This window comes from Salvia splendens, chromosome 18, assembly GCF_004379255.2.
Source record: "Salvia splendens isolate huo1 chromosome 18, SspV2, whole genome shotgun sequence".
Classification (NCBI taxonomy): domain Eukaryota; kingdom Viridiplantae; phylum Streptophyta; class Magnoliopsida; order Lamiales; family Lamiaceae; genus Salvia; species Salvia splendens.
The window spans coordinates 211,218-225,911 of record NC_056049.1 but is presented as its reverse complement, the minus strand read 5'-3'; the positions used below and the strand labels follow the sequence as shown (position 1 = coordinate 225,911).

General features: G+C 38.2%; 4 protein-coding genes across 8 annotated transcripts; 2 read left to right on the top strand and 2 right to left on the bottom strand.

The window, feature by feature from the left end:
- The first annotated feature begins 938 nt into the window (after positions 1-938).
- Positions 939-1,969, top strand: LOC121777911 (protein E6-like). Its single transcript, XM_042175243.1, has one exon. The coding sequence runs from the start codon at positions 1,003-1,005 to the stop codon at positions 1,738-1,740; it is 738 nt and encodes a 245-aa protein (XP_042031177.1). The 5' UTR covers positions 939-1,002; the 3' UTR covers positions 1,741-1,969.
- Positions 1,970-3,820: 1,851 nt separating this feature from the next.
- Positions 3,821-6,403, top strand: LOC121775964 (protein NUCLEAR FUSION DEFECTIVE 6, mitochondrial-like). Of its 5 annotated transcripts, none has more exons than XM_042173072.1 (3): positions 3,821-4,162; positions 4,231-4,364; positions 5,425-5,701. In XM_042173072.1, the coding sequence occupies exons 1-3, from the start codon at positions 4,035-4,037 to the stop codon at positions 5,442-5,444; spliced, it is 282 nt and encodes a 93-aa protein (XP_042029006.1). In that variant the 5' UTR covers positions 3,821-4,034; the 3' UTR covers positions 5,445-5,701. The 5 variants fall into 5 exon arrangements, with proteins under 5 accessions (XP_042029006.1, XP_042029009.1, XP_042029008.1 ...); XM_042173075.1 differs by lacking the exon at positions 5,425-5,701 and adding an exon at positions 6,031-6,403 and having other exon boundaries at positions 3,830-4,162; XM_042173074.1 differs by lacking the exon at positions 5,425-5,701 and adding an exon at positions 5,811-6,029 and having other exon boundaries at positions 3,866-4,162.
- A 102-nt stretch (positions 6,404-6,505) lies between these two features.
- Positions 6,506-8,213, bottom strand: LOC121775963 (uncharacterized protein At4g28440-like). The gene is made up of 2 exons (XM_042173071.1): positions 7,817-8,213; positions 6,506-6,869 (listed from the first exon to the last, which is right to left on the bottom strand). Exons 1-2 carry the CDS (start codon positions 8,097-8,099, stop codon positions 6,676-6,678), a joined length of 477 nt encoding a protein of 158 aa, XP_042029005.1. The 5' UTR covers positions 8,100-8,213; the 3' UTR covers positions 6,506-6,675.
- Positions 8,214-8,358: 145 nt separating this feature from the next.
- Positions 8,359-11,813, bottom strand: LOC121777500 (MACPF domain-containing protein NSL1-like). The gene is made up of 7 exons (XM_042174773.1): positions 11,445-11,813; positions 10,354-10,592; positions 9,999-10,203; positions 9,805-9,888; positions 9,538-9,721; positions 9,274-9,440; positions 8,359-9,200 (listed from the first exon to the last, which is right to left on the bottom strand). Exons 1-7 carry the CDS (start codon positions 11,721-11,723, stop codon positions 8,508-8,510), a joined length of 1,851 nt encoding a protein of 616 aa, XP_042030707.1. The 5' UTR covers positions 11,724-11,813; the 3' UTR covers positions 8,359-8,507.
- Positions 11,814-14,694: the final 2,881 nt, after the last annotated feature.

The window sequence follows — 14,694 nt, the reverse complement described above, 5'->3', positions numbered from 1 at the left end:
ACTACCGGGGCGTGTCTCGTCTTGCGGAAAGAGGACTCCTCGACTCGGCTTACCGCTTTCCACAAGTTTTATCGTGTAATTTTCTCCTTGTTTTTATTGTGTAATTTTCGCCCTGCAAGTTTGTATCTCAAATTTTTTCAACATGGATCTTGTCCTATATAGAAATCGATCTAAACTCATCAAATCATTTCCTCAAAAAAAAAACAATATTCACAATGCTAATGTTGAGCATACCGAAAATTGGGTTTTCTAGAAATGTAGTGGCTATAAGTCTTAGGACTGAGATATTAGAATGAATTTAAAAAATATATGTAAAGTTGAATATTGTGAATGAGTGGAGGCCCCCCATCAAAATAAATTCAATAAGTGTAAAGAAGAGTTTGGTGCAACTCTCAATATTTGAAGAGGGCACATGGTTAGTGTAGAACAATATTTTTTCATGTCCCACCCACTCCATCCACAATCCACGCATGACTATTCTACCCACATTTCCCTAATTTTTGGAATTTTATTTTTTCCTTTTTGAGTTATTTATGAAACTCGATATTTATCTATGATAAATGTTATCTCCGTATCTTATAAAGAATCGTAATAACTTATACAAATAGAGAGATTAACATGGTAAACTATATTGATATAGGGTGCATCCTAATACATATAATAACCATAACCATAATAATAATAATGAAACGTGAAGCTTTTGTAGTATGCTTGATTCACACACAACCATCCATTGTACGTTATATTTATATCATAAAAGTTGAATTTATTGATGGCGCCCATATTTACACTAGGTGCAGATATAATTAATTCCCATTAAAGACGAAATTATGGAAATAAATAGGTAATTTCATTGAGACCTAATCCTGACCTATACTTAATTTATGTCCCCATGTCCACCGAATCAGTTAAAATTCAACACTCACTCACTCACACTCAGTTTCCCCTCTATAAAAACTCACAAACCAAACAAAGTTGACGATACCATTTGTCTCATCTGCAATGGCTTCCCCTGCCATGAAACTCTCCATCTTCTTCCTCCTCCTCACCCTCTTCTCCTCTCTCCCCACTCATGCAAGAGACAGCCAGTTATTCAACAAAATCCCTAGCACCACCAACACCAACAATGTTGTTGTCCCAACCAATCAACAGGAACCCAATTTCCTCCCCGAAAACGAGAACAGCTACGGCCTCTACAGCCAGGAGACCGGCCAAAACCCCCCTTCCACCGCCGCACAACCCCTCAACAAATACCTCCCCAAGAACTACAACCCCGTCGCCTACGTCACCCAGCCCGAATCTGAACAAGAAAGAACCTTCACCACCAACCCCAACAACTACTACAATGAAGAGGTGAACAGGAACAGCTACTACAGTGGCGAGGAGAATTACTACAACAACCAGCAGCCGCTTGATGAAGCCGAGTTCAGCACCACCACCAACAGAGACAACGGCGTCGCCAACTTCTACTTAGGCAGCAGCTTCAACAGCGGCCCAGCCTTCCGCAACCGCGCCAACACGTTCCAGCCGCAGGGAATGAGCGACACGCGCCACTTGGAAAACGGAAAGTATTTCTATGATGTTAACTCGGACAAGTACAGCAGCAATCACCCTTATGAAACCTTGAAAGCTGCTCGCCCGCAGAATGATTTCACCAACACAAACTTCTATGGAAACAATGCCTATGAATTCAACCACAACACTGAACAACACTTCCAGGATGAGGAAAACATGCCTTGAAACTTAATCAGGAGAAGGAGATATTTACTTTAATTTACAGTCATGGTGTTTTTAAGTTATGGTTTTTACTGAAAACCAAACCACACATTTTATTTTATTTTCATGCTTCTATTTTTACGGTTTTCGACTCTAAAATATTACAGTATAATAATTTGTATATTAAATGCTATATTTGGGAATTGAAATTTGTGTGTTTGTTTTATTCAATATAATTACACATTTCTTTTAACTGGCGTGGTTAATTATGATTGGTGACAACCACTTTTTTAAAGGCTTGAGACATACCACAAAAAGTGTTATAATTTGATTTTTGATATATGGTTAAAGCAAATTTCGTCCTATTTTTTTTGTCATTTGGCTGATTTTTGTAAAGTTGTGAAGCAAACGCCACCGATAATTGTCATAAATAAAATTCAAAATAATAGATAAATGAGAGAAACTTTCAAATTATGTGGTCGCATTACTTGTTGTTTTTGCCAACTTCCAAAATGATTTTCTGTCGGTAGCTTATATTTAGTAGTATTTTCTATATATTCTTGTTATTTACTTTATTTATTTATTGAAGGGGGAATGTAACTGTCATTACAATCGCTTTTAAAAGTAAAAGTATAGTGTAACTATAAGTGCTTTCTCCAAGCGTACTCTTGTTTTTCCTTTTAGTTCCGGTCATTGAAAAACTGAAATAAAATTTCTGGAAGAAATTAGTATAGTTATGATTTTGAACGTCGACGGAGTGGAGGGGGAATTTGAAAATACTAATAGAGTGCCCAATATTCCAAGGCAAAATCAAATTTATTGATCACTATCCAAAAATAGCCCACTCCCCAAAGTAATTCCTTTCACTAGTCTTTCCCCTTTTTTATTCTCAATTTGGAATAAGATAGATACTAATTTAAAAAGTGATAATTAATTACACATGACGGTCCAATTCTCCCGCTTATCACGGCAGACTGCCAATCTTTATTTAGTCACTTTTTTTTAAAATTCTCTCAAGTCTTTAAATTGTTACATGTCAAGTAAATGTACTAAAACCTCCAGCCACATTTTCATGATCTATCAATTTAAAATTTATCATTTGTTTCTTCTTTAAAAAAGTGAAAGAGAAGAAACAGGAAGGGAGTATTAATATTGAAAGGCATTACTCTTAGAATGGAGGCCCATGTCACGAGAGTTGTAGTGTAATGATGTTGTGGGTAAAATTGTCAGAATGTATGGTAGAGATCAAGGTGTGACAATGCAGTAAATAATCAAAGCTTCCATCTTCTCATGGGTTTGGCAACCTTGCATAATCACATTGCGCTGAGTAATTAATCATAGCTTCCATCTTCTTAATCATGAATAAATTCTTAACGCAGCTAGCTTCTATATAAATATACTCCATGTATTTGTTCTTTATTTATATCGCATCTTTTTGATAGGGTTATTATACTAATAGTACTTTTTAATTGAAGTTGATGCATAATGTTAATGAGAGAAGAAGGATGAGAAGTGAAACGAAACAAACAGTGCACATATTTAGTGACAAAACAGAAAGAATATTTTGCTGTCAAATTCCAAGTGAGAACAAAATATAATACTCCATAAGGTCACATGCTACTTGAATTTAAATTTTCTTTCTTGATAAGTTGAAATATTGTAAATAAAAAATAGGATGAGTTCAATATTTAGAGGAAAGTTTCACTTTCTGTTGAGTTGGCTGGATAACGAATTAACAGCTACCCTAATTCGGCTCATTTGTGAGATATGTGTGGTCCGTATTCTACTCTCCATCCATCTGTTTGTTTAATAACTCATATATTGACAAGTTCATAATTTTCCATCAGTTTCAGCCATGTGGAGTGTGTGTGCATCAATCATATACCAAGGTCTGAAATTAATTTTGTCACAAAAAAAATTTACATGACCTGCAAGTCAAGACTAATCCACATCTGAAATTAATTGCTAGATCATATACACATCACCGAACAATATTCATAAAACCCAATTCCGTCCAATTCATCCATTCTAACAACAGTCGTGTAGTATTTTGGTTTGCGTTAAGATATGGTGTTAGAACTATTGTTGGGCCCAAAATAAATGGTCTTATAGCCTATCAAGGTATCCTCTACTTATTTCCTATAGATTGGGCTTAAGAGAATTTTTATTTGGGCTAAAACACAACTAATACACTGTTCCTTTCGTTTTCTTCCTTACAAAATAAACGACTACTCGAAAAAGAGGATCTGATCTCTGAGCAAAATCTAAAACCCCAATAAACCCTACCTCTGTACTGTGTATTCCGCACCTGAGCTGAGATGGCTTCCTTCGCCGCTAGATCTGTCTTGCGCTCCGCCGCCAGAGTATCTGTTGGCGTCAAGCCGAGGCCTTCTCCGTCTCCATTTCGCCTCTCATCCCAAAATCCGCTCCCAGCTCGCATTTTCAGGTAATTAACGTCGGTTGAGTTCGACTTCCCGCTTATGTGATTCCAATTGCGACGATTTGGTGTTTGAGATGCGCTAGGTCACCCGTGGAGATGAGCAGTGTTAGCGTGGCTTCGTTTCTGCCGTACCACACCGCGACTGCCTCAGCTCTGCTTACTTCGATGCTATCCGTCGCTCCGCGTACTCACGCTTGGACTATCGAGGGTAAATTCTTCATTTTCCTCGGTGCACATATTGATGTTTTCTGTTGTGACTCTGATATAATCATACTGAGTTTTATTCTAATTATCCACGTATGATGTCTATCATTTTTGCTGTATGTGTCCACCACTTAATCAAATAGCACCTATTGATGTATGATTATATAGTATGCATATGTTTCCCCCAAATCGGATTGTTAGGCGGTGTTTTATTAAGTACTCTATTTAATATACTAGGCTCAAACTATATTTGTTTCCTGAGCAATTACCCCCATTAAAAGGAAGTAGCTAGCTGATACTCCTCGAAGAACATAAATAGTGCTTTTCTGGCTCAATAATAAATCATCGTAGGAACGAGTAAGAGACGCAATCAACTAAAGTATTAGTTTTGACATTTTTTCTCTCATTCAAGCCTCTATTTTTACAATTCATGCATTCTTCTATTTGAGGTCTAGCACAAAGCTCTCAAAATGAAAGAGGTGTATTCTTTCCATCTTGTAGGGCTAGAAAGGTCTAGATGACGGTCATGAACATGAGGTGAAGAAATGTTATTCTTTTATCTGATTAATATAATGTAGTATGTTCTGCCTTCCAATTTATAGATGAGGTACTTAAACCTTATATCTGTAGACTGTATACAATATCCCCTTAGTTAGAGGCATGGGAGATGGGATAGAAGGAAAAAAAATCTTCAGAATAACCTTTAGCTTGCAGGCTCATAGGATAGACGGAAAATTGCTGATTTTTAAGACATAAATTATTTCCTTTCTTTAGGAAATACTATAGCTGTAGCTCTAAATTAGAATATGGGTGCATATTATCACTTTCCTCGTAATATTGAACCGTTAACAATTTTGGCCTATTTTTCATGTTTTTTTCCTTGGAATTGTTTTACTAGAGTTTCCCAATTATTGTTCATTGGGGATTTTGATGCCTACCATCTGTTACATATAATCTGCAGAACTAGGTCGTTTCATCGATTACCCTGCTTAGAACCTGTTTGGCTGAGTTATTGCTTAATTAGCCGTGTAAATATCTTGCTGATAATATGTTGTATTCATCAGCTTGCATCGATGGGGTATGATGACTGTTGGATTGTTCCAAGAAGTATTTTCGCATGTGCACTAGAATAGTACATCTGATAAATAGTCATATGGTTAGAGCTCAGCACATCAGATGACCGTTTTTTGTGGATTTTCCTTTTGTGGTCTACTAGATTGTGAAATAAGGCGATAAGAGTTGCTTGTTAATTTGTTGTATTGACATGTGACTGAATTATGTAAAACTGTGGCATCTATTCCTTGAGATGTGGTTATTATTATGCAACTTCGTCATACTTTACCTTAAGGCACTGACCTATCGTAGCCAGACACTGACAGGTTATGATAAATGCACTACCTGCTATCTGTTCGTTAACAACCTTTTAACTTGGGCTTCTTTTTCTTTCTAGGATTGTGATAACTGCTCATGGGGTGATATTCGGATTGAAGAGATTCCAAATTGTGCTATTTTAGTTTATGTTGAAGTTGTATTACTATTAAAAGACCAAATAATTAATAACAAGGAACCTTGTTAATCGGTTTTCTTTATGATTGAATTTTCAATGCATGTAGCAAATATTCTTGTTCATTTTAACTACTGGCTATAAGAATTCTTGTTCTTTATTGTAGATGGATGATTGTTACAAAGTGGGCATGATTGTTCTGTTGCTGTCATTACACATTATAATACCGCTCTCAGTGACATTTTTTAGCTTTTGTCCAATTGTAGTCTTAATGTTGAGCTGTTGTTTATAGCTCTGTTTTTTTTTGTTTTTTTGTTTTTTTGTTTTTTTATTTTATCGTAGATTCTTCCATTTGGATACTCAAATTACCTTCTGATGTTTGGCAATCAGGAATGTGTAATTGCTGAAGTTCTTTTCTTGAAGTTTATAGAACTGTCTGTACTTATTTTAAGCTCATTTTGTTTGGGAAATAGTTGGTATAAGATTTGTAACAATACGATAATACTTATGTTTCTTTGCCCAACAATTAGAGGTCGACATGACTGGAAAGAATCTGATTTGCTTTTTGAGACCCGATCCTATTTTCAGAGGTTTCTCAAAATATTTTCTTACATACGCAGCTGGACAAGAAACTCAATCGATAGACAAAAATCTAATAGAGATGTGATATAAACCAAGGCTGATCTTTTTACACATCAACAATTAAAACCAAGCTAACTCAGTCCTACGAGATAATTACCTTAATGGGAGAGAAACAAAAGACAAGCTAATCAGATAAATCAGCCATAAACTAAACTGAACCCCAACATGTTCAAGCCTCTTCAACAACATTAACCAACTCATACTCCACAAGCGACAAGTTGTTGTCCTCTTTGACCACAAACTTTTCTGGTTCAGCTACCTCAATGCGGCCCCACTTGTCCACAGCCAGCCTCATTGACCCCTTGAACATGTCGATTTTTGCATTTCGGAGTACCACTGTGTTACCTGGCTTCATCATCTCAACTGCAAGTCAAGTAAGCTTTTCATCAATAAAAACAGCTACATTTATCTTCAAATTCATAACACTCATAAAGAAAATAAGAAACAACTGATCCAAAGACTGAAACGCAACTCAAAACAGCTTCAACAAGCACCTAAGTTTGCATATTGTATATTCATTTCAATCAACAAAACTACAAAAGGGTAAAATACATCATGTGCACACTAAACATGCTTCTGGAACGTATTTGATAATGCCACCACACAAGCCAAAGACTGGGGGGCAAGCAAGACCCAAAGCTAAAATGCCTCAAATCTTCATCGTAACTTCCAACAGCTAAAAGAACATGTTTTCCAAAATTAAAGTTAAAAAGTTTAAGTATTTACAGTGCTATTAACAGAATTTACGAGGATACATCTTCATGAGAATCTGTAGACATCTCAAACTGACAAGATTTTGCAAATTTCTGGTAAATGCTGAAAGCACTTTAAGAAATGAAACATTTATTCATCGTTAAAGAAGGAAGGCTGAGTAATTAGCATAACAGTTTGGGTATAGGGTGCTTAACTTGAGGTCACCACCATTTTAAAACAAAAAATGCACAACAAACATTTGAAATGAGAGTAACACAACTAGAAGATTGGTGAGCTGGTGAGAAGCTTGCAGACCAGATCACACTAAATGATGACACTATAGAATACATACTCAGAATTCAATTTTCCAACTTGACAATTTATTTTTAATGCAGATATTTTAATTGTTCTACGAAGGCCTTTTAGCTGAAAACTAGATGAAAATTTCACATAACATTAAATAAAAGCAATCCCGCAAAAAATATCAGAAAACTTATTCACTTACTCAAAATAATCGACGAATGGGATGAAATTTGTTTTTTTCAAAAACAATACAGATAAGTTACCGCCTGAATGTGGGCGACTGAGAGAGAGAGTGTGTGCGTATGACGACATACCCTGGTCGTTGCGGGCGGTGAAGAGGATCGTTCCGGTGTCATCGCCAACCAGACACTCGGCGATTTTCGTGTTCTGATTTTGAGCTCCGCGAAATGTTGGATTACGTGGCTTCTTGTTGAGAACGGTCTCGGCAGTCACTACTTTCACTGTCAGCGTGTGCCCATTCGTACCCGGCTTCAAGCTGTCGACTTTCACGAATACCGGCTTCCGCAACTCCGTCTTCTTAACGGCGGCGGCGCCATCTTGCTGCGCCGTTGTCGATGATGCGGATTTGGTTGCCATAATTGGGGAGCGAGAAACAGACAAAAGGGAAATGGAATGTTTTATTGGGGTTTTGGGGTTAAATGAGAAACCCTAACCCTAAATTCGCGATTGAAAATTAGGGGGCTAGCCTTAGCACTTCGGGAACGACGTCGTTGACTTATTCTCTGTTTTATATGGGCCTTTATGCTTTACTCTGGCCACGTGATTTATATTGGGCCTGTACAAACCCATAGATTTAACTCTAGAGCTGGGCTTTTTAAAAAAAAATTAAACAGCATTTGTCGAAACCTCTACTATTTTTGTCAATTGGATTTGGAATATTTCCTCATATTTTCTTTATTGTTGTGTACATCAAAAAATATACTATATGAATAGGCAAATGTACACATCATGTACAAACAAAATCTCCAAACACTTGCACTTTCCTCATATTAACAAAGAGTCATCGGAAACTATTGTCAACAAAGAGTACTTCACTTTGATTCGTATCATCCCATTCTCCACACAGAGCTTTGCTCCGGTCACCACCCAATACCCTGGCGTATCTTCCGGCCCCCTCACCATCTCCTTCGTGTCGACAAAATGAGCCATCTTGGGAGCTCTGGCCGGCGAAGGCGGCCCTCCCGGGTAGACGGCCGAGTTCAAATCCACCTTCGGCGGGAGCTTCTGAGGTTGATTCAGAGCAGTACTAAACGGTGTGGTCATCAGCATCGAGATCAACCCGGACTTCTTTGACGTCGCGGTTGGCCCGTCCCATTCGGACCGACGGATGACTGCCGATGCCCCCATCGAGAACCCAAGCCTCATGAAGAGCACCTTCTTCATTCCGATCCCCTTGACCTCGAACCAGGCCCTCGTCACGATAGAGGCGGAGTCGTCAATCCGTGCACCAAGGTACTCAACAGGAGCAGTGCATATGTGCGAGAATATGCTCCACTGGACCGGCTCAAAGTAACCACGGTGCAGAGAATCATCCTCTGGCTCGTAACTGTGGTCGGGCGAGAGCTGGAGAGAGTCAGGGAGTGTTGATAGATGCTGCAGATGAATTGCCAAGTGATCACTCCTCTTGCCTTCCAAGTATAACCGGATGCCCGTGACAGGCCGGCTACCCGTATCGACCTGCACGTTTGTTGTCGTTAACGGAAATCATGCGTGCCCAGAAGACTGGGACAACAGTATGAGTGATGTTTACCTTAACAATATTGACATAGAGCTTAGGACCCAATAGAGAGAACTGAAGAGCTGGAGACGACTTTTTCTTGCGACGAGGTCCGAGAGGAAGATCGTTGTATGCCGGTGCCCACTGCCTTGGCAACTGATATTCCAGAAACTGGGCCAGTTCCTCTTGAGGTGGTTTATCTGCACAAAAATGAAAATATTACAAACTGTCAAAAATAGTTAAATAACCACATTTTTTACCAACTTATGAATAGCAACTTGATACGAGCATACGCACATCGGAGGTAGAGATTAATTGCGTGGCTTAAGAAACCACTGCCCCGGACGCCACTGAGCAGGGAAACAATAGGCACAAAAGACATCGATATGACATTGGGATACTGAGACACGGTCGAAAGCCATTGGTTATGGCTTTGGGAGATATCTAAACCCCCTCGTCCAACATGAATGCTTAACAAATCCTACATAGAGAAATCGATATACTTAGTTGCTAAGAAATATTGGACAAGAATTACTTATCAAGTAATCTGATATATAGACTTACTTCATTTTTGGAGTGGGAAACAACGGGCGGTCTCACTGTACTTGCAAATGGTAACTGAAGATCCCAAACTATGGATTGTTCGACCTGCAAGCATGGGATTCTTTCATGTTTAAATATTCGAGTATCAAATTTACGGATAATACAGATGGTTTTCGAGTGCATTAGCATGATGTGGACTCTAATCGTCCAAGTACCTTCGGCTTTCTTGATGATATATCTGAGTTAGCTGCAGAGAGTTTGTCTCCGTCTTCACGGAATTGTTCATCTGCTAACTGCTTCAACAATTTCTGTACTTCAGCAGGTTGGAGATTTGAATTTTGAAGCTGCTTTATGTGAATTACATCTTTACCTCCCATTTTAACCCCAACGACAACGTGAGTACCGTATTTATCTATAAACCTGGAAATTCAGGAAGTCACTGATCAGTTGCCATATTAAACCATTGTCAAGAATATCTGATGCATTCCTTGAGAATACCACCTGATAACCTAAGAGTCTTAGACAGATTCTGGTATTAGGAAAAAATGAAGGTCGAGTAACGGAGCTTACTCAGCAAGAGCAACAGGATCCCATGTAGACGGCACTTCCTTTTTCACGCTTTCACATAAACTCAGTTGAGATCTCTCCAACTCAATTCTGTACAAACCGATGAACCAACCATCAAACGCGAGAATTTTGGTTGTGGACGCATCATTCTGCCAACAGCCTTTGAAGCCGAACATTGTGTTGAACAGACCAGATGGTATTTTACCCGACAGAGACAACTCCTGGTTAAAATGAGCTGACATCTGAACATTTTCAAGTCAATGAAATGACCGTGTAAGAGTTTTGACAATGTGGTATGATCACATTACTCCTAGAGATGATAATCCAAAAATTTCCTCCCATTCATGGATCAAAACATAATTATTTTCATGACTAAAATCACAAAAAATCAGCTGGATAAATTGGCTGAATCATTCTCTGTTTTAAAAAAATATGTACAAGCCTTATTCATGAATGACAACTACAAGTCAACATTATACAGCATATCATAATGCCATTTAAGATAGGAGTACAAAATAAACAAAATTATCATTTAAAAAAAGGAAATTTATTCCATCAGTTTTGTTCAACCACTCAAATTCAATGAGGGTTAGCTCAACGGTTGACTTCAAGATTAGAAGATGCAAGACAGCTCTTTTTGAATTAGGAACCAAATTCTAGACCCAGAGATGTAAGAAAAAAGATAAAAATTTTATATAAAAAATGATTTTTTATTAAAAAAGATAAATTTTAAAATCTGAATTTAAGTTATAAGCCGCCATATTTGAACAACTAGCTCTTAATGTAGCACAGAATTGTAGCTGAAAATGATGACAAGGTAATATTTATTTGTCTTTACTTTGTTAATAATAGTATGACAGAATGCATAGAAACAAACTAATTATCACTAATAAACCCTTTTGTTACCCTACATTTCGTTTATGCTTTTAAAATTCACTATTTATCATTAATTACCTCATACACACATTATTAAATCAACGTGATTTACGATAAACGATTGAAAATTGACTTAGTCATAAATCATCATAATTCATCCCCATATGAAATCACAATATAATAAATGAATTTTCCAAGAAAAGATGAAATTTAATTACCTGATTGAAGGTGAGGGCGTCGGAGCTGAACCTTGTACGCTCGCCTTTATCACACTTGATGGAAGAAGGGGCGCCGGAAACGACGACGTTACCGGGAACCACTAAGTCCTTGGTGCGGGTCCGGTCCAGTTCAATCAGACCCGACCCGGAGGGGCCGTGCTTGCAGGCGGACAGGCGGAGATCCGACGTCAGATCGTATCCGAATCCGATTACCGAAACGGCCTTCTCCGCCGCCGCCTGCGCGTCCATCCGAACATTGCCGGTCGGATTGTACGCCATGGAACTGCTGTTTTCGGTCTTTGGAAATCAAACTTGGAATGGAGCTGAGAGATGAAACCAATACTTTCGTTGACTGTTTTATACGGTCGTGTTTAATCAATGATCGGTGGACCCTGTAAATGACTTATATAGCCTCACTCTGCTTTTAATCAAACGGGGGTATTTCTGTTATTTAATTATTTTCTTGTTTACTCGTATTGTCCGAATTGGATTTATTAGACCCCTCTTCTTACGGTAACAAGATTTTGATATTTTGTTAGATGGATAAAAGATGACTTTTTTTAATATATATTAATACTTAGGATTGTCAATTTAGCCCGCAACCCGTGGGTTGGTCTGAATAGCCCGCCAAATTTATAGGGTTAGGGCTGGAAATTTCTAGCCCGATAAAATTATTAGCCCGCATCCGATTAACCTGCGACCCGTTAGGGCTAGACCCGAAAACCCGATAAAATTTCTATTACTCTATTTTTTACTCCTAATTCGACACTTCATTGATTAATTTTATAATATAGCTAACTACAAAAATAACTTCCAATTTTATATTAAATATACAAATTATATATTGAATTTTTATTAATATAATAATTGATAAATAAATTAAAAACTTCAAATTCACTTAAAAAATATTTAAATTTCTAAAACATGCATTAAAATTTAACGAAATATCTCAAATATTAGTATTTGGTCATGTTTATGATTGAGTTTGACCATATATCTCAAATTTATCATAATTAAAAATTTTACATTTTATGAATATAACTAATTTTCATCATTATTTATTGGATTGATCGCATGTTAATCTTATCGGTAGCAACCCGATTAACCCGCTGGGCTAGCCCGAAACCCGAGCTTTTAGGGTTAGGGTTGAACGTTTACAACCCGAAAGAATTCACAACCCGATTAGCCCGCACCCGATTGACCCGCAACCCGAGTAGGACCGGCCCGATTGACATCCCTATTAATACTATCTCGGAATACATAATACAGTACAATCTAATTTTTATGCACACAATTTTATTTGATATGCCTGTCATTTATTGTTATTGTCTATATCTTCCGACGTAGAAATCAATCTTCTCCCCACTTCATAAGTTTTATTTTAAGGACTATATGTTATGTTATTCACAAGATTAGGTATATAAAGTAGCCATGGTGACATGAGAGTATGTAACTCACCTCTTGCAATGTAGATGTACGGATATGATATCACTATGAACGAGTTAGGAATATTGGACTACTTTTAGGTTTTACGTGTGTATTAGTTTGGAGTTATTCTAGATCGTATTGTTGGTTAAAATGATTACTGTGATACAAAGATACACTAACCGGGTATAATACAATCCAATTAAGCATGTAGAAATTAAACGGAAATAAACTGAATTGAAATTATAAAGAAGAATTCGAAACAACAAACCGTAAAGAGGTAAGCCGAGTCGAGGAGTTCTCTTTCCGCAAGACGAGATATGCCCCGGTAGTGCTCTCTGATTGGCGTGTCGTCCCCAAAGATAAAACGGCTTCGTCTTGTTCGTTGCGATACCGCAAACAGAACAAGCTCCGGCGAACTAGATGATGGCGAGGGCAGAGCTTCGACAGAAGACTATGCAAAGAGAGAGAGAACTATGCAAATGATATGCTTGGTTTGCAATGTAGTGTGTGTAATGCAATGGATGCATGCCTATTTATAGGCCAAGTCCACTCATTGGTATTGATGAAGTCAACAACCATTATGTGAGTCATGATGGCTTGACTGTAACCGCCGAGGTTACAAGCCGTAACGGGAGCTAGAGAGACATGATGCATCTGGACACACTACACGAGGAGATTCATCGTGGACCTTTTGGCACATGATGCGTTGGGGTCCATAGGAGACCTTTTGTCACCCGCTATGCGTTGGGGTCCATCGTGGACCGTTTGGGACCCGCTATGTGTCGGGACTCGTCGTGGACCTTTTAGTACCCATTGTGCGCCGGGTCCATCGTGAACCTTTTGATACATGGCACCCGGCAGACGGGGCACCGGGCACGACTCGCGGCTCGTGACGAGGCAGCGTGCACTCGTGGGCTCTACTGCCCATCTTAGTCCACTATAATTATCACACGTAATAATTCATCTTATTAAATACATGTTTAACAAGGTTCTCTCCACCAATGTGGGATAATTAACTCTTATAATTAATCCTTTAGTTTTATCCCATAGCTCATTTATTGTTTACAATTGTGACAATATTTAATTCATAATTTTTCACTCACCGAGAATCGGTTTGGAAAAATGAATATATCACGGTCATCTACTCTGAAAGTAGATCGTCGCTGTTGCATTTAATTTTATAAAATTGAATGTATCGTCACATTTATTATTGGTCAAAGTCCATTAAGCAAACACGATTCCAACAATCCCCCACATGAGTGAAAATTGTCAAATGCATATGTATGCAGACACAAGCTCAACCCTCAAGAGATATATATAAGCATAAAGTTAGGTAGTTTTTGGCTTTGAACCATCCATAGTCAACACCATCGGATACACAGGCGGACTAGTAGCGCGATGCTTTGAACTATTCCTCCATGGCGTGCATCGAGACAATGATGTTAACACTTAAACACCTCAACCTCATTCGTTCTCACGTTTTGTGTCCATTGCGGCCTTGGATACCACTTTGGATTCATAAGTGTATTATTTGAAGCGGCGCCACTTCACACTTACATAGGTGATTTCTCGTCGAGTATCTTGCCATACTCGGTCTCCTTTGAGAACTCAGTCTCCTCGAGATCCTTTAGGAATCATTAAAACTCATAGACTTAACCTCACCACTAGGCAAGTTTTTCAACACTCTATTGCTCTCTAGGAAATAGATATGGATGAGTGTTTCACACGAACTCTCATAGCTTAGTTTTCCCATTTAACCAAGTTCTTGGGATCTCCAGTCATCATGGTTGGGTTACCACTATGACAATCCTTTAGTTTGTGG